Source organism: Phyllostomus discolor, chromosome 9 (genome assembly GCF_004126475.2).
Source record: "Phyllostomus discolor isolate MPI-MPIP mPhyDis1 chromosome 9, mPhyDis1.pri.v3, whole genome shotgun sequence".
Taxonomy (NCBI): domain Eukaryota; kingdom Metazoa; phylum Chordata; class Mammalia; order Chiroptera; family Phyllostomidae; genus Phyllostomus; species Phyllostomus discolor.
The window spans coordinates 53,916,830-53,936,214 of record NC_040911.2 but is presented as its reverse complement, the minus strand read 5'-3'; the positions used below and the strand labels follow the sequence as shown (position 1 = coordinate 53,936,214).

At 44.9% G+C, this 19,385-nt stretch overlaps 1 protein-coding gene across 7 annotated transcripts in view; it reads left to right on the top strand.

Moving 5' to 3' along the window:
* ALDH1L1 (aldehyde dehydrogenase 1 family member L1) overlaps positions 1–19,135 on the top strand; it is a 108,082-nt gene extending 88,947 nt beyond the window's left edge. For 3 of the 7 annotated variants that reach the window (XM_036009377.1, XM_036009376.1, XM_028524012.2), the window contains 6 exons: positions 201–300; positions 1,704–1,802; positions 4,710–4,875; positions 14,606–14,711; positions 15,903–16,102; positions 17,933–19,135. In XM_036009377.1, the coding sequence (XP_035865270.1) occupies positions 201–300; positions 1,704–1,802; positions 4,710–4,875; positions 14,606–14,711; positions 15,903–16,102; positions 17,933–17,988 (727 nt within the window). In that variant the 3' untranslated portion in view covers positions 17,989–19,135. Of the gene's footprint in view, positions 1–200; positions 301–560; positions 684–1,703; positions 1,867–1,941; positions 1,987–2,525; positions 3,157–4,709; positions 4,876–14,605; positions 14,712–15,902; positions 16,103–17,932 lie in introns of those variants that run through there. The other 4 variants (XM_036009375.1, XR_004899300.1, XM_036009378.1 and 1 more) reach the window with 4 other exon arrangements.
* The last annotated feature ends 250 nt before the right edge of the window (positions 19,136–19,385 follow it).

Genomic DNA, 19,385 nt, shown 5'->3' with positions numbered 1-19,385 from the left:
AGCAAGGGCAGGTAGGAGGGAGTAGTTGGTCTGTGTAGGGTAAGGAGAAGGTACTGGGCCTGGCCTCACATGGGGCTCCCTCCAACCCTCTGCTTGCTCTCAAGTAAAGTGTTTTTGGAGCTGCCCTTGACCCCCTCCACCTAGAGCCCTTGTGTACCCATTTGCCAAGGACCCAACCCCACCAACACTGTTTCTTTCAGCTGTGCCCTGAGTAATGTGAAGAAAGTGTCCCTGGAGCTAGGTGGGAAGTCACCGCTTATCATCTTCGCTGACTGTGACCTCAACAAGGCTGTGCAGATGGTGAGGGCTGGACTGCATGCTGGGTGAGAGGTGGAGGGCGGGAAGGTTTCTCCCATTCTATAGTCAGACTCACATATTTAACCTGGACTGTAGTGTCACCAAAGCATAGACTGTGGCAGGAAGGGATTTGGGGACAAGAAATGACATGTGCCCTTGAAAATCAATTTTCCAGGAAGTATTATAACTATAAGCTTAACTGGAATCAGCTTCACAAATTGGGAAACATGCTAAAATCAGCACAGCAACCTTTCCTATCCTAGGAAAGCAAAGCAGAATCCTGGACACTTGGGCAAAATTCTGCTGACAGCAATCCCCACCCTCAACTTTTGGTTGTGGCTGTGTCCACACTTGCCCTCTGCCACTGACCCACTGGGCAGTCTTAGGCAAGTTACTTAACTTTTCTTGGCCTCCATGGTTTCACCTGTATGATGGGGAGAATAGTATACCTACCTCCTATGGTTATTACAAGGATTAAACGAGCTACTATGTCTGAAGGACTTAGAATGGTAGCCACATGTAACACGAGCTGTGTATCATCAGTTCTTTTTACATTAGTATTGTTATTGTCATTGTTATGTCTGAGTCCCTGGCTGAATATTGTTATGAACCACATAACAATGTTCAGCCAGGTGCCCAGATATGCTCCCACCCCATCTAAGTACTACTGTGCCTTGGAAGATGATGTGGCCACCTAACGCAGATGTGAAAGGGAGTCCAGCCTCACTAGATGTGGAAGCTGAGGGAGGCCAGTCCATCAGCCTAAGGATCTTGGTTCTGGTGCTGAAATGATACTACTGGGCCAGAGGCCCAGGCTGCAGGGCAGTACAGTCCAGCTTGCGGGAAAGCCAAGCAGCCAGCCTGTTGCATCTTCCCTGATCCCTTACATGGGGTTCCTGGGTTCAGAAAGCAGTCTCCCTTGGTCCTGTGTGCACATTTATTTTGGACTCCTGCCAGGAGTTCCCTCAGGCCTGGCTGGCAACTTCTAAGATAGGCTGGCTGCCTGCCTTTGCCTATCACCTGTTGCTTGTTTTGTGCTGATAGATTCTCTAGGCTCAACTCTAAGGGTGTGGGCTCTGATTCCTTGAGTCACCCCAAGGAACTCATCCAGTATGCAGGTTTTCCATGCTCACCCCACTTTACTTCCTCTTCTCTTCCACTCTCTTCACTATGGACGCAGGACTTGTTTCCCAGGGGCAGGTAACCTTTTGCCTTTCCTCTCAGTTTGACTAAGAAATGCATGTATGTTCCCAGCACTGGCTAGGCCTGGCCACCTTAGTAGGTCAGGACATGTACATTACTCTCCTTTTCTTTATGAAGTGGGTACAGGAGCCTAGTGGGAGTGGGGAGCTGCCTACCCTGCCAGGGAGCAGCTGTAATTCAGCATTCTTGTCTATTTGCCAAAGGGGATGAGCTCTGTCTTCTTCAACAAAGGTGAGAACTGCATTGCAGCGGGCCGGCTTTTCGTAGAGGACTCAATACACGACCAGTTTGTGCAAAAGGTGGTAAGTTCTGTCACAGGGCCTTGGTACTGGTGCACAGTCATCTGGGCTGAAGGGGCCAGGTGGAGTTGGTCACTGTTCACCTTGGGACAGGGAAACTTCACAGGGAACTGTATCAAGTCTCTGTATTTTACTATTGTAGCAAGAAATGGAAACCTAGTAGCTAAAATTGACATAACCAAAAAGGGTTTATGATGCAGACCCCAGGATTGGGATCGTGAGGTCGGCAACATTGTGGATGGGGGAGAGACATTCACAAGGACTACTGAGTCCTGTGGAGGAAAAGGGCAGGCGGCTTCACTCTTAAGAGGAACCAAAAGCCAAGGACTCTGCCAAAACAGGCCTTCATTTCTTTCAGCATATTACAAGATGGTCCTCATTTACTATGCACAGGTTGGCCTTAGGTGGTTACCTTTTACAGATAACAAAGGAGCCAATGCCTCTAATCATATCACAGAAGAGAGATATTTGCAAATGAAAAGGGAAAAGTAGTTGAACTGGTTACACTCCAAACTGGGGAGTTTTAGCAAGGATTTTAGAAAGCACTTTGCAGTAAATATTTACTGCAATTCAGAGTGAGGGAGTTTTTTTAGCAAAAGCAAGACTCAAAGTGGCCTAGGCACGTTGCAGGCCTGATTCCTCACGGGAGAACCTATCCATGGGCGTGGGTCCTGTGCATCTCTGAGTGGGAGCTGGGCCCATGCCACACAGAATGGTCTCCTACAGGTTTATCTTAGCTTGGCTCCCTAGCAGTGGAGCCTGAGCCTGGAATTCATGTGGCTTACCAGAGGTGAGCACTCACAGGAAGCCTGGAAGATGTCAGGGTCCAGTAGAAAACATGGACTGAGGACATGGTCTCAGGTGACATCCAGCCTTGGCCTGATGCACTGACAGGAGCTTGAGAGCACAAATGATACCACTCAGCTCTACCCCTGGAGTTGAAGGGCCAGACTTTTATCTCCTGTCAAGAGTTGTTGACTGTACTTGTCTACCGGCTTGGGGAGGGCAGTTTCAGTCAGTTCCTGGGACTTAACAGCAGCCATCTTTCACAGCCACTGTGGAGGGTGTGCCCACAGGTTAAGGAAATGGGATGGGGTGCCGACAGCATCTCCTACATTCTTACAACATAGATACAAAAAATAAGATCACTTTTTCCCCACCAGTTCTGTTGGAACAGACTGTGGGGAAGGATGTGGGTTGGTGTGATTGGGTCTGGTCCATCTTGATCCATTCATGCATAGTAGGGTTTTTGGAACTCTGGTTGACTCAACTTAGCCAAGACCCCCCCTCCCCAACATGTTGTGGAAAGAAAAATCTAATCCCAAAAAATGTGAAAGGGGGTGCTGGGGGCACAGCCTCTATGTGCAGGTTTAAACAAACTATATTTAGAAAGTCAGGAAAAATGAGAACAGGCCTGAGGACAGGGTGGGGCTGCTGTTAAGAAGGAGTTCTTAGAGAGTATCTTGAATAATGGGTAAAAATATAAAAGGCAGTGAAGAAAGGAACAGATTTTCTAAAAGGGAGTGTAATAGTTTTTGCAACGTAACAAAACTAGTGGCTTGAGATAACAACTGCTCACTCAGCCCACGGTCTTGTGGATTGGTAGTGTGGACAGCAGCCCAAGTTCTTCTGAGCTCACTGACACATCTGTGGTGAGTTGTCAGGTCAGCTGTGCACTTGGTGGCTATGCTGGATGGCTCATTTTTGTCCCCATGGGCCTTCATTCTGCAGTTTGAGCTCAGGTAGGTGTGGGTCCTGTGACAGTACTCCCAAGAGTGACAGTGGAAGTTTAGAGACCTTCTGGGGGAAGGTCCCCTTTGGCTCAACTGGGGAAGGCAGGGCTTGGATTCCCAAATACAGAGAGTAAAGTGCACACCCAGCCAACTCAGCAAGTTTGGCCTTTGTGTCCTGGGGAGACAAGAGCAGGTGGGTGGCTAGGCAAGAGGCTTGGTCCCAATTTCGGGATATTTCAGGACAATTAGAGGAGCTAAGGGGACCTGGTGGGAGGATGAAAGTGGGGAGGCTTGAGCACCTCCTGCATATTAGTAGGCCTGGCTAAGGGTGTGGAGCCTGCACAGGAATGAAGTGGCCCCAGCCACAGAAGAGGAGGCCAGTTAAGCCTGACTTTGAAGAGGCTACAGTGAGGGCAGAAATGACCTTCTTTGGTCTTTGGAAACCAAGGAAGGAGCTGGAGAGAGAGGTGACAAAAATGGGAGGGACAGACTTTAGCTTGGATCCCTGAATATCTGGTGTCTACCCCTCCCCCTCTGAATGCTGGTTATGTTCAAATGAGTTCCTTTCCCTATCACAATATCCCACTCCCTTTTCTGACTCTCACAATCCCAGATCCAGAATACCATCTGGTACACCCCTTGAGGCTTCCTGGAAAAGGGGGCCTTCCAGTTAGGTTCTGAAGCAGGCATAGGTAGACTCAAAGCCCAGGTATTTCCATTCCACTCAGTATCTGTCTCACCTTGTTACCAGGGAATTACAGCAGGACTGGTATTTCCCCATCCCATATAATGGAGTCCTGGAACAATACTTCCTTCAGCTTCTTAGTTTGTAAAGCTGGGTACAGGACCAATGTAGAGACACACCCTTTGCTGCCCACCCTCATAAGCACTCCTGCCTTTATTTTCTATTCACCTATATTCCTGTACAACTGTGTTTCCCAGTCATTCTGACACTAGGCTTGGGTTTCTTTGCACATAGCATACATTTGAGTTTCAGCCTGGAAGGCAGGTTGGGAACAAGAATATGGAATGCCCTAAGTGTCAGAAACCAGTGTATGGACTTTCTTAAGGGACCAGGTTGGTCACTGAAAATGCAAATATAGAGGGGAGTTAGGTGATAAGCAAAGTCAGAAACTTCAGCACCTGAGTGAAACCTGACTAGAAGGACTTTCTGCAGGTAGAAGAGGTGCGGAAGATGAAGATTGGCAATCCTCTTGACCGGGACACCAACCATGGGCCACAGAATAACCAAGCCCACCTGCAGAAGCTGATAGAGTATTGCCAGCATGGTATTAAGGAAGGAGCCACACTGGTCTGTGGTGGAAAACAAGTCCCTCGGCCAGGTCAGTCAGAACACTCCTGGCCCACTTGGGCAAACTGAAGCAGCAGGTAGCATGGCTTGTGGTTTTCTGCCCCACACTAACTACAGGTATCTGAAGGCCACGTACATGCACAGCCAGGTTCCCCGGTCTCAGGCCCTATCCAGGATCTTGGATGCAGCAACATTGGCTATTTAGACACCTGGCCATTTAGACCAACTGTGGGACTGGCAAGGTAAAGGTACCAGAGTTGGAAGCATAGTCAGTGCTAGTTTAATCTGTATTGTAGTGGACTCTGACTTGCAGCTTACATCACTGCATCCTAGTTATTTTTTCCTCCCATGGGGTTCCAAAGCCCTGCATTTCATGGTTTTCCTATATTTAGCCACTACTTCCTGGCAGTTGCTCTTTGCTGGAAGCTCTTTCTCCACCTGTTCCTTAAATGTAGATATATCCCCAGGTCTGTCCTGAGTTGGAAGCACTTCTCATGTTAGACATTTTCCCTAGAAGATCTCAGTCTCTGCAATTGCTCAGACTTTCCCAAATATCTGTCTCCAGGCTCCTCCTCCCTCAGAACTCCTGAACATCTCCACTTGCATGTCCCCCAGGCCCTTGAAACTCTAAGGGTATCAAATATATCACATCATGGTAGTGTCTCCAGACCCAACTGGACCCTGAACACACACAGCTGCATCTGCAGAATCTTCCATTTGATCAAGTCAGCAGAGTCAGAGGATCTGGAGCCACAGATACAGACTATTTGAGCTGCTTCCCCATTAGACTGCCTGCTGCAATTGCACAGGAGCCATATGTCTCCTCTACATTATTAGGTCCCTTGTGTTATCACTGAGCCTACACCAAGGCTGGGTTAATTTGATGGAATGAAGGAGAGATGGAAAGAATGAATTCTTTTTTTTTCTTTTGATATGTTTTAACTGTTGTTGAAAACAAAGTTACTTTTAGGTAAATACCATATAATACCAAATTAATTCTAAAGCCAGTAAATTTTGTTTCTATAAATATAGTTTTAAAATCATCACATAGCTTTGAAAAGTTACAAGAAATATTGCCTGGATCTAGTTTTTGTTTTTAAATTAGTTTATTGTTGTTTAATTATAGTTGTCTGCATTTATCTACCACCATTCCCCCCCAACTCCAGCCAAACCCATCTTCTTCCCTTGCTTCCACCCTGCCTTGGTTTTGTCCATGTGTCCTTTATAGTTGTTCCTGAAAATCCTCCCCCCCCCCCATTATTCCCTCCCTGCTTTTAAAAGTGTATTTTATTGATTATGCTGTTGCTTGTCCCAATATTTTTTCCTTTCCTCCTGTCTACCTGTTACCCCCCTTCCCTCTAGCAATCCCCCCTAGTTCATACACATGGATATGCATATAAGTTCTTTGGCTTCTCCACTTCCTGTGCTATTCTTAACACCCCCGTCTATTTTGTTCTTACCAGTTATGCTTCTTGATCCCTGCACCATTTCCTCCTTTCTCCCCCTTTCTCCCTCTTTCCCCTCCCAGCTGATAACCTCCAAGTGATCCCCAGACCTATGATTCTGTTCCTGTTCTAGTTGTTTGCTTAGTTTGTTTTTGTTTTAATTTTTTACATCAGTCGTTAATAGTTGTGAATTCATTGTCATTTTAATGTCCATAGATTTGATTTTCTTCATTTTCTTAATAAGTCCCTTAAATATTTCATGTAATAATGGCTTGGTAATGATGAATTCCTTTAGCTTTACTTTGTCTGGGAAGCACTTTATCTGCCCTTCCACTCTAAATGGTAGCTTTGCTGGATAGAATATTGGTTGTAGATCCTTGCTTTTCATCACTTTGAATACTTCTTGCTTGCAAAGTTTCTTTTGAGAAATCAGCCAACATTCTTATGGGAACTCCTTTGTAGGTAACTGTCTCCTTTTCTCTTGCTACTTGTAAGTTTCTCTCTTTATCTTTAACTCTTGATGTTTTAATTATGATGTGTCTTGGTGTGGTACTCTTTGGGTCCAACCTGATTGGGACTCTATGTGCTTTCTGGACTTGCATGTCTATTTTCTTCACCAAATTAGGGAAGTTTTCTTTCATTATTTTTTCAAATAGATTTCCAATTTCTTGCTCTTTCTCTTCCCCTTCTGGCACCCCATTCATGCAAATGTTGGAATGCTTGAAGTTGTCCCAGAGGCTGCTTATACTGTCCTCATTGTTTTTGCATCTTTTTTCATCTTGTTCTGATTGGTTGTTTTTTTCATCCTTACATTTCAAATCATTGATCTGATTCTCGGCTTCATCTAACTCTACTGTTGTTTCCCTGTAATTTTTTCTTTATTTCAATCAGTGTATCCTTCATTTCTGACTGGATGTTTTTTATGCTGCTGATGTCCTCATTAAGTCCCTTGAACATACTTATAACCTCTGTTTTGAACTCTGCATCTAATAGATTGCTTATCTCCATTTCATTTAGTGCTTTTTCTGGAGTTTTGATGTTTTCTTTCATTTGGGCCATATTTCTTTGTCTCCTGATTTTGGCAGCCTCCCTGTGTTTGTTTCTATGTATTAACTAGAGCTACTTTGACTCCATATCTTGATAGTATGCCCTAGTGTAGTAGCTATCCTGTAGGGTCCAGTGGCACAGCCTCCCCTATCATCCAAGCTGGGTATTCGAAGTACATTCTTCATATGAGCTGAGTGCACCCTTCTCTTGTAGTTGAGCCTTGGTTTCAGTTGGCAGATCAATGGGAGAGTTTTACCCAGGCCAGTCAGCTACAAGGGTTAACTGTTACCCTCTTACCACCAACCTCTGCCCTCCATGGAGGATCAGCTGTACAGGGGCAGGGTGGTGGTGCTGCAAAGTGGTCTGTAACTGTCCACTGGGTGCACTGGCCCTGGGGTGTCCCAGGTGGTGCAGACCAAGGTCAGTCCCCAACCTGTGTTTTGCCCAGGGCTGCCTTTCCTGAGTTATAAAGCAACCTGAGATGGCTGCTACTTGTGCTGAGCTTGGAGATTCCCAGGTAAAGCCAAGCTAGGAAATTAATCTGCCTGCTGCTAGTGGCCAGACTGGAGCTCACTGAGGCCAGCTGTTGCTTGTTTGATAGGATTTAGGAAGTTGTGAAGCATGAGCCAAGATAAGCAGCTTGGGTGGGCCCATAAGTTGGGTGGGGTGGAGTCTCTAGGGATCTCCAAGGTGGGTCAAACAATGTTGGCCAGCTTGATATAGTCTCAAATATGGCACCAGCCTGCCGGGTCCATGGCTTTGCAGGGGAGGGCTCAGAAAAGGCCTCTGCTTGCCTTGATGACAGACACCTCAGCCTCTCCCAGTATGCCACTTGTGCCCTTCAAGCTGCTACTGTGGTGCTGGAACTCTGAGGAAGTGAATGTGAGTAGGTGAGTCCACATGTGGGTTCTTTTAAGAGGAACTGGTCGGGGCTCCAGATGTTTCTTCCACCAACTCAATCCCCACTAGTTTTTGCAGCCATAAGTTGTCGGGAATTATCTTCCTGCCACTGGAACTCTGGGTTGGGGGACATGGTGTAGACCTGGGACTCCTTGCTTCCAAGGTATCCCTCCTGAATTTTTATTTACCACATGTGGGTGAGAGACCAGCCCATTCAGCATTTGTGCCCCTCTTACCAATCTGGATGGATGTGGTTTCTTTAATTCCATAGTTGTCAGACTACCATTTCACTCTGTTTCTGATGGTTCTGAGTGAGGGTTGTTTTATATTTTAGTTGTAATTTTGATTTGGTTGTGAGAGGAGGTGAGCCATGTCTGCCTACACCACCATCTGGACCAGTAGCCAAGAAAGAATGAATGCTTGACTCCTCTCTCTTCTTGACCCCTTACTTTTAAGTAATTTAGTTAAGTATTCTTTTTTCTTTTTCTTTCATTTCATTTCATTTCACTCAATTGTTGTTCAAGGACAGTTTTCTGTCTTTTACTCCCATCCCAGCCCACCCTCCTAGACCTCTCCACCTCCCTCCCATTTCCAAGCACCCAACCCCCTAGTTTTTGTCCATGTGTCCTTTATACTTGTTCCTGTAAACCCTTCCCCTTTTCCCCTGAAACTCCCTCCCCTCTCCCTTCTGGTCACTGTCAGCCTGTTCTCTATTTCAGTGTCTTTGGTTATATTTTGCTTGTTTGTTTGTTTTCTTGATTAGGTTCCTGTTAAAGGTGAGATCATATGGTATTTGTCTTTTACCACCTAGCTTATTTTGCTTACCATAATGCTCTCCAGTTGCATCCATGCTGCTGCAAAGGGTAGGAGCTCCTTTTTTTCTGCTGAATAGAATTCCATCGTGGAAATGTACCATAGTTTTTTGATCCATTTATTTACTGATGGGCACCTAGGTTGCTTCCAACACTTGGCTATTGTAAATTGTGCTGCTGTTAACATTGGGGTGCATAGGTTCTTTTGGATTTAAGGGTTCTTAGGATATAATCCTACCAGTGGAATTGCTGAGTCAGAAGGCAGATCCATTTTTAGTTTTCTAAAGAAATTCCATACTGTTTTCCATAGTGGTTGTACCAGTCTGCAATCCTACCAACAGTGCACTAGGGTTCCGTTTTCTCAACAACCTCTCCAACACTTGTTGTTTGTTGCTTTGTTTATGATGGCCATTCTGACTGGTGTGAAGTGGTATCTCACTGTGGTTTTAATTTGCATCTCTCTGATAGCTATAGCTACTGAACATCTTTTCATGTGTCTCTGGATCTTCTGTGTGTCCTCCTTGGAGAAGTGTCTGTTCAAGTCCTTTGCCCATATTTTTTAATTGGGTTGCTTGTCTTCTTAGAGTGGGGTTGTGTAAGTTCTTTATATATTTTGGAGGTAAAACCGGTGTCTGAGGTATCATTGGCAAATACGTTTTTCCATGTGGTTGGCTCTTTTTTTTTTAAATACTGTTTTCTTTAGCTGTGCAGAAGGTTTTTATTTTGATGAGATCCCATTTGTTCTTTCCTTTATGTCCCTTGCTCTCGGGGACATATCAGTAAAAACGTTGCTGCCTAAAATACCTGAGATTTTACTGCCTATGTTCTCCTGTAGGACTTTAATGGTGTCACGGCTTATATTTAAGTCTTTTATCCACCTTGAAATTATTTTTGTGTATGGTGTAAGTTGGTGCTCGAGTTTCTTTTTTTTACACGTGGCTGTCCAGTTCTCCCAACACCATTTGTTGAGGAGGCTATTTTTACTCCATTTTATGTTGCTGCCCCCTTTGTTGAATATTAATTGACCATAGATACTTGGGTTTATTTCTGGGCTCTCTGTTCTGTTCCATTGGTCCATGTGCCTGTTTTTATGCCAGCACCAGGCCGTTTTGATTACAGTGGCCTTGTAATAGAGTTTGGTATGAGGTATTTTGATCCCTCCTACTTTTCTCTTCTTTCTCAAAATTGCAGCAGCTGTTTGGGGTCCTTTATGGTTCCATATAAATTTTTGAAGTGTTTGTTCTATGTCTGTGAAATAAGCCATTGGTACTGTAATAGGTATTGCATTGAATCTGTAAATTGCTTTGGGTAGTGTGGACATTTTGATGATGTTAATTATTCAAATCCATGAACATGGTATATGTTTCCATTTGTTTGAGTCTTCCTTGATTTCTTTCTTCAGTGTCCTGTAGTTTTCTGCATACAGGTTTTTTACCTCCTTGTTTAGGTTTATTCCTAGGTATTTTATTTTTCTTTTTGCTATATCCAAATGGGATTTTTTTTTCTTGATTTCTGCTTCTACTGTTTCATTGTTGATATACAAAAATGCTTTTGACTTCTGGATATTGACTTTGTGTCCCACTGTTTTGCCAAATTCATTTATTAGGTCAAGCAGTTTTTTGGTGGAGTGTATAGGATTTTCAATGCACACTATCATGTCATCTGCAGACAATGACAGTTTTGTTTTCTCCTTTCTGATTTGGATGCCTTTTATTTCCTTTTCTTTTCTGATTGCTGTGGCTAAAACTTCCAATACTATGTTGAATAGAAGTAATGAAAGTGGACAACCTTGTCTTGTTCCTGACCTCAGTGGAAAAGATTTTACTTTTTGCCCATTAAGTATGATGTTGGCTGTAGGTTTCTTGTATATGGTCTTTACTATGTTGAGGTATGCTCCCTCTGTTCCCACTTTGCTGAGTGTTTCTATCATAAATGGGTGCTGTACCTTATCAAATGCTTTTTCCACATCTATTGATATGATCATGTGATTTTTGTCTTTGCTGTTGTTTATGTGATGTATTACATTTACTGATTTGTGAATATTGTACCATCCTTGTATCCCTAAGATGAATCCCACTTAGTCATGGTGTATGATCTTTTTCATGTATTATTGGATGTGGTTTGCCAATATTTTGTTGAGGATTTTAGTGCCTGTGTTCATCAGTGATATTGGCCTGAAGTTTTCTTTCTTTGTTTTTTCTTTGTTTTGGGATTAGGATGATGCTGGCTTCATAAAAAGAGTTTGGGAGAATTCCATCATTTTTGGATTTTTTTAATAGTCTGTGAAGGATAGGGTTTAGCTCTTCCTTAAATGCTTTGTGGAATTCTATGAAACCATCCACTCCATGGCTTTTGTGTGTTGGGAGCTTTTTGATTACTGCTTCAATTTCATCTGCTGTTACTGGTCTGTTCAGGTTTTCAACTTCTTCTTCATTGAGTTTTGGAAGATTCTATTTTTCTAGAAATTTGTCCATTTCACCTAGTTTTTCAAATTTCTTGGCACACAGTTCTTTGTAGTAATTTCTTAAAATTCTTTTTATTTCTGTGGTATCTGTTGTAATCTCTCCTTTTTCATTTCTGATTGTGTTTATTTGGGTCCTCTCTCTTTTTTTCTTGATGAGTCTGCTTAAAGGCTTGTCAATTTTGTTTATCTTTTCAAAGAACCAGGTCCTGGATTCATTGATCCTTAGAATTGTGCTTTTAGTCTCTATGTCATTTAATTCTGCTCTGATCTTGGTTATTTCTCTCCTTCTATTTTGTCTGGGCTGTCTTTGTTATTCTTCCCCAAGTTCTTGTAGGTGTAGGGTTAGGTTGTTTGTTTGAAATGTTTTTATCTTTTTCAGGTAGGCCCATATCGCTATGAACTTCCCTCTCAGGACTGCCTTAGCTGTGACCCATAGTTTTGGGTTGTTGTGAGTTCATTTTCGTTTGTTTCCAGAAACTTTTTTTTTTTTGCAAGGGTTTTTTTGTTTTTGTTTTTGTTTTTTTAACATTTTATTTATTTACTTTTTTTTTAAAAGATTTTTTATTTACTTATTTTTAGGGAGGGAAGGGAGGGAGGGAGAGAGAGAGAGAGAAAGGGAGGGAGGGAGAGAGAGAGAGAAACATCAATGTGCAGTTGCTGGGGGTTATGGCCTGCAACCCAGGAATATACCCTGGCTGGGAATCGACCCTGGGACACTTTGGTTCCCAGCCCGCACTCAATCCACTGAGCTACGCCAGCCAGGGCTTGTTTCCAGGAACTTTTTGATTTCTTCCCTAACTTCATTCTTGACCCATTCATTATTTAATAGCATGCTATTCAATCGCCATGATTTTGAGTGTTTTGGGTTTTTTCCCTTGGGGTTCATTTCTAGTTTCAGTCCCTTGTGGTAGGAGAAAATGCTTGGTATGGTTTCAATTTTCTTGAATTGGTTGAGGCTTGTTTTGTGTCCTATCATGTGGTCTGTCTTTGAAAATGTTCCATATGCATTTTTGAAGAATGTATATTTAGCTTCTTTGGGATGAAGGGCTCTCCGTATATATCAGTGAAGTCCATTTCATCTGGGGTATTATTCAATGCTACAATATCTTTGTTGATATTTTGTTTGAAAGATCTGTCTGTTTTTGACAGTGGGGTGTTAAAATCCCCTACTATAATTGTGTTGCTGTCAATATCTTTCTTGGAGTCCTCTAAGATTTTCTTTATGTATTTGGGTGCTCCTATGTTGGGTGGATATATATTTACAATGTTTATGTCTTCTTGGTTGATTCTTCCCTTGAGTATTATGAAGTGACCTTCTGGGTCTGTGTTTATGGCCCTATTTTTGAAGTCTATTTTGTCTGATATAAATATTGCTACCTCAGCTTTTTTGTTTCCTGTCTGTTTGCTTGGAAAATCTGTTTCCAGCCCTTCACTTTCAGTCTGTGTAGGTCTTTTGTCCTGAGATGGGTCCCTTGTAGACAGTGTATGTGTGGGTCATGTTTTCTTGTCCATTCAGCTATTCTGTGGCTTTTGATTGGAGCCTTTAATCCATTTACATTTAAGGTTATTATTGATAGATACTTACTCATTACCATTTTGGTACCTGTGTTTCTCTCTCTCTCCAGCGCGCTCTCTCTCTCTCTTTCTCTCTTTCTTTCTCCCTCTTTTCCTTCCTTTCCTTAAAGCAGTCCCTTTAGCATCTCTTGCAGAGCTGGTTTGGTGGAGGTGTATTTTTTTTAGACTTCTTCTATCTTGATTGAGAGTCTTGCTGGGAAAGTAGCCTTGGTTGCAGACCTCTGGTTCTCATTAGTTGGAGTATTTCTTGCCATTCTCTTGTGGCTTGGAGCATTTCTATTGAGAAGTCAGCTGCTAACCTTATGGGGGCTCCCTTGTGTGTTACTTCTTGTCTCTCCCTTGCTGCTTTTAAGATTCTCTCTTTGTCTTGAAATTTTGCCATTTTAATTAGGATATGTCTTGAAGTGACCCTCTTTAGGTTCCTCTTGATTGGGACTCTCTGCTTCCTGTATTTGTGTGACTTTTTCTCTCATCAAATTAGGGAAGTTTTCCATCGTTACTTTTTCAAATAGCTTGTCTATCTCTTGCTCTTTTTCTTCTCCTTCTGGTATCCCTATTATACGGATATTATTACGTTTCATATTGTCTTGCATTTTTCTTAATCCCTCTTCATTCTTTCTGAGCCTCTTTTCCTTTTCTTGCTCCTTCTGGGTGTATTCTTCTACTTGTGCTCAAGCTTGCTGATCTGATCTTCTTCATGAATCCTGCTTTTCATTCCTTTTACCATGTTCTTCAGTTCAGAAATTGTATTCTTCATTTCCTCTTGGCCCTTGTTGATAGTTTCTATTTCCTTTTTCATGTTGATATAGTCTGCAGTGAGCTCATTGTAGCTTCCCTGTTGTTTCTGGTAGCTCATTGTGAGCTCATTGAGCTTCCTGACAATCATTGCTTTGAACTCAATATCTGATAGTTGAGTTGCCTCTATTTCATTTAGCATTCTTTCTGAGGCTTCCTCCTTTCCTTTCAGTTTGGGGATTGTTTCTTTGTCTTCCCATTGTTTGTGAGACTCTTCTCTTTAGCCTAAGCTTCTTAAATTGATCTGTTCTGGCTCCCTGGGTTTATGGTGTGAACTTCTGTGATAGAATACCTGTGAGATTTGGTGGTGCAGTTTCCTTGATCTCCTGAGCTCACAGGTCCTGGGCTGTCATTTAAGTTGGCTCTGTGTTTGTCTTTGGGTTCTTACTGTTGTTGGGTCTTTCTTTGGTAGGCCCTTCCCAACAGCTGGTGCTGGCCTTGGACAGACTTGGATCCAAATGTCAGCTCTATCATAGACCAACTCTAAGCCTCATTTTCCTCAGCAGCATTTAGTTGAAAGGGTTGTGAAGCTCACATGAACTCACATGTCTGGGGCAGGGAAGCCACCCACAGAATGTGGCATCCACCATACAGATACCACAAATAGCATTGCTGGAGTGGAATGTGCATGCAGTGGCTGGTGGGACCTAGCCTGGATGGGGAGAGGCTAGACGACTAGAGGAGGGCCTTCCCCCATGTCATGGGCCTCTGTTTCCCCCACAGGTTTCTTTTTCGAGCCAACTGTTTTCATAGACGTGGAGGACCACATGTTCATAGCCAAAGAAGAGTCCTTTGGACCTGTCATGATCATCTCTCGGTTTGCCAGTGGGTAGGGAATCTGCTTATGTCTCTGAAGAGCCCAATTTTTTCCCATGAATTACAGAGTTCTTCACATGTGGGGGGCAGGAGGAGAATCCAGACAGGTTGGAGGCTGTGGATGCAGCCTGGCTGCCTGCTGAGTCCTTGTCAACCATTAAAGTGAGGAGAGCCCCAGGGGACTGATAGGGCTTTGGATTCCAATGTGAACATTCTCTGAGCCTTTGAATGTCTCATGGTGTGTTGAGCTGTGTCCTAATTAGCTACTGTTTTGTAATAAACCACCCCAAAACTCAGTGACTTGGAATAGCAATAGCTATTTATTTCATTTATGAATCTGCAATTTGGTTAGGATTCAATAGGGCTGACCACCTCTGCCCTGTGCCATGTCTGGGCCTCAGCAACAATACCTGGAGTGGTTTTCCTTGAATGGGCTCTGGGCCTCCCTGCAGGCTTCCCTTCTCCAATGGCAGCCTCAGAGCCTCTGTTCTATACCTGATTCCCACACAGGTCAGGGGTGGGGAGCTTCAAGGCCCCTCAAGATCTATCGATCAACCTCAGAAATCCCAGAACCTAATTTTTACCATGCACTATTAGCCCAGCAAGTCAGTAAGGCCAGCCTGAGTTTAAAGGGAGAGGGATTAGACTCTGTGGACATATTTGAACTACCATAAGTTCTTTTATTATTATTTTCCAGAACAGAGCCTTTGAATAGGTTATAAAATGGTACCTTCTCCTAATACACTATACTTCAAACTGTCCAAAAATGATCAATTATCATCACATTCTGATTGTATTAGAATAAGATGCTTTTCTGCCATCTACCAATGAAATATTGTGCTAAGTCTTCAAGGGACACCTCAGCATGGCTCCCTGGGGAATACCCAATACACATGTACTTCCATGTGTGATGGGGACCCCACCTACCTCCTTTAGGCCTCAGTCCCACTGTCTGTAGTGAGGAGCTCATCTTTGATGACCTGAAGGGTTCTTGTGGCCAACTGTGTGTATTTCTCCTGTCTTTAATTGTCTTTTCTCTGTTGCCCTGTCTCCTCCAGTCTTGCTATAGGCTTGGCATGTTTTTACTCAGAAGGTCCTGAGTGATGGGGAGCTTGGAGCAGGGTGGACTCCCATTTGGGGGAAAGGATGCAGGTCTCTGTGAATCCCATTCCTTCACCAAATTCTTCTTGGATTTTCCCTGCAGTGACGTGGATACTGTGCTGTCCCGGGCCAATGCCACAGAATTTGGCCTGGCCTCTGGTGTCTTCACCAGGGACATCAGCAAAGCTTTATACATCAGTGAGAAGCTGGAGGCGGGCACCGTGTTTATCAACACATACAACAAGACTGATGTAGCCGCTCCCTTCGGAGGGTTCAAGCAATCTGGATTTGGCAAAGACCTGGGTAACCTAATCCTAAACATCTACTAGAGGCCACTTGGTGCCAGGCCCTGTCCCAGGGGCCAGGGGTATAACAATGAAAAGATAGTTGTTGGTGCTCACTTCTTACTGAGAAGGGACAAGTTGTAAGTAAGGCAGCCAACAAGATCCTTCTAGAAAGTGAGGAGTGCTAGAAAGCAGAAAAGACAAAGTAATCTGGGCAATGAGACTGGGAGGGTGACTTCAGCCAGGGACCATGGAAGGCCTTTCTGAAGATAGAACACCTGCCCTGAGATCGCAGTGGTGGGAGGAGCCAGCCATAAAGACCAGAGGATGTGTGTTCCCGGAAGAGGGGATGGCAGGTCCTGAGGGAACCAGCTTTGGACTCAGAGTTGCAGAGAGAGGCTAGTATGGGTGTGGGGTGGGTAGGACAGGAAGAGAGCAGACCCAAAAGGCAGGCAGAGGCCAGGTCGAGGGGCCCAGGGGCCACAGTCAGGCCTCAGGCTTCATCTTCAGGGAGAGGGGAAGTCATGGGTCCAAGAGTTCCCACTAGGGCAGTGTGTGTCCCTAGTGTAGAGACAGTGCCACCTAGGTGGCAACCCAAATGCAAGCCTGGCCTGACCTGTCTCCCAGGAAAGTGAAGCTCTGCTCCAGTACTCACTCCTCTTTCCCTGGGCTGCTGTGTGACTTAGGGTGAGTCCTACTCCCCCCATCTTGCCACTCCAGAAACTAGCAGCTGGGGAATAGCTCCAGTTGGGAATCAGCTCTGATGCCAAGCTTGACAGGGAGCAAAAGACATGAGAGAGCAGCACACTGTCTCTTAGAACCCTCCATCCCTTCAGGCCTCCCCTGCCCAGGTCAGGATTCTCAGGGAGGTTCAGGCTGAGGGTGAAACCAAAAGATGGTCACTATTTTATTTCTCCTTCCCTCTATCTTTGAAACTCTGAGGAAAGCTCCAAAGGCTCTTGTGAAAGCAGCCCAACAATACCCCCCAAATCCTAACTCTACAAATACTGCATGTAGAAGTAGGGCAAACATGCATATACATGCATGTACACATGCATGCTGGACATTTCTGCCCCGTGTGTCCTTGCCTCGCTTGGGCTACCTTTCTGGTATCCTCTGTGGAAATCCAAGAAGGCCATCATCATCATCCAGAGAGGCCACAGGTACCCAAGATAATCTCTGGCACTTACGGGTCTGCCTCCTGAGTTCCCCCAGATCCTCCTCTTGCTATGCCCACAAACCAGGCCTTACAAATATCCCACCTGGGATGGGCCAGAGACCTCAATGGGCCTCAGCTGGTGGTGAGAACAGGGTGGGCAGTAGCATCAGAGAAGCATGGTTCCTGGGGCCAGAATTGGCAGGTAGGGGAGTTGCTAGGCAGCCACATGCCCCTCATGTTGGTTATGGGACTGAAACATACCAGTCACATAGCACAAGGAAGTTCCAAGGATCCCAGGGACCCTTGAAGCACCCCTTTTCCCAATCACAATTTGATCTGGAATTAGCTGGCAGGAAGCAGTGGGGAGAAGCAGGAACACCTGGGTAATAAGAAGGCACCAATAGAGTCTCTCAGCTGCTCTGGAACTGATAAGGCTGCCCTCTCTTAAGTGGAGGTGGTTGGAGCTGGGAAAGTTTCTGGAACAGTGGTTCCAACAGATTGGTTCTGTATTCCAATGCCTTTTGGAATCCTGGTACCCCATCTCAGTGTGACCCCCTGGGTGTCAGTTTCTCACCTGTGACTGGGGCTGAGTCAGAGTTGACCCCATTCACTTGCTGCAGGGGTCCATAAGGTAATGTGAGTGAAGAAGCTGCTGTGATGATGATTCCAATGGCATGTGCTGTCTTGCAGGAGAGGCGGCCTTGAATGAATACCTGCGGGTCAAGACAGTTACTTTTGAGTACTGAAGAAAGGTCTTATGAAAAGAAAGCCTCCATGTCACCTTCCACAACCTGACCTGCCTCCCCTGGCAACCTGGTTGTCCTTCTCGCCCCTGCCTGGGTACATAGCTCCTCCACCTAAAGTGGCCAGTGGTAACCTCCTGCCTCCAATCCCTGTTCCTGTCCCTGCCCAGGACCCTAGCCCCCCAACCCCGATCAGAGTGACATTTGTCTTGGTGAGAACATGGGCCCATGGTCAATAAAGTTTCTGACCAGCAGTAATCATCACCCCATGTGTCTTTCCTGCCCATCTGGGTGTGCCCTGGGTGGCCCTGCAAGTCCTGACACACAAGCGAGGTTTTGGGGCCCTGGAGAGCCAGTTGCCCTGGGGAGAGAGATACAGAAGTGAGAAATGGATGTGTGTCAGCTCCAGCCTCAGAAAGTGGGTGCTGAAAAGGAGTTAAGAGTTCAAGAGGTTTGTGGGGGTAATCTCCCTCCCACCCCCCTCCACTGACAGACACCAAAGGGAGGAAGCAGGAAGGGCTGGAGAAGCTCAGACTGTGATGCAACCCAGCTCCATCAGCAAATGTGGTCTGTTGTTGGGGCCTCTCCAGGGCAAAAAAAAGGCTTCAGCTGACCACTGGCCAGAGGACACTGCAGTGGGAGGCAGCCCTGGGATCACCGTGGGGCCATTGCCCCAGACTGGCATTTCAGACTAGGTCATTGCTCAAGGGGGTTATGGACCTGCCTTAACCCAGACAGATCCCACATCTGCCCTTTCCTGGGCCCACACTGTTTTGTCTCAAACACCTCTAGAACCAGGGCATCAACAAGGGAATTCAGGCTTATGAAACCGGCCTCAGCTGGTCCTTTGATGCTCCTCCCAGTGTGAAACATTCAGAAGGGTCAGCCCTGGCTTCCCTGCAAACAGCTCTTCACAGCAGAAAAGCCAGCAACACCTTGAGCATAGGTCTATCCAAACCCAAATCAAGCCAAGAACTTTTCTCGTTTCTTTGGATGCACACATAGACCTTGGTTTTAGCCAGGGCACCCACAATAGCTCTACTTGAGACCTCTGGTTTAGATGTGCATGACCAGGCCCCTAGTTCTCCCCCTTCAGAAGTTTTCCTGCAACTATAAAAAAAATATAGTAAACTTCCCAGCCTTTTCCCTTCTATGTGCTTCTCACCTGTGTGAGTTCTTCACTTTTACATAGAATACTTCACTTCTGACATTTCTAGTCACCAAATGAGGGAGAGCTTTTCTCACATCAAGCAATTTGCTGTAACACCAACTGAGTGTTCTATGATTTACTCAATTCTGACACCATCTACCTGGAGATAGCATCAGATCTTACATGTTAAGGCTCAGTTCCACAAGACTGCTCCCACCCCACTTAAGATGTCAATCTGAACATGTCATTT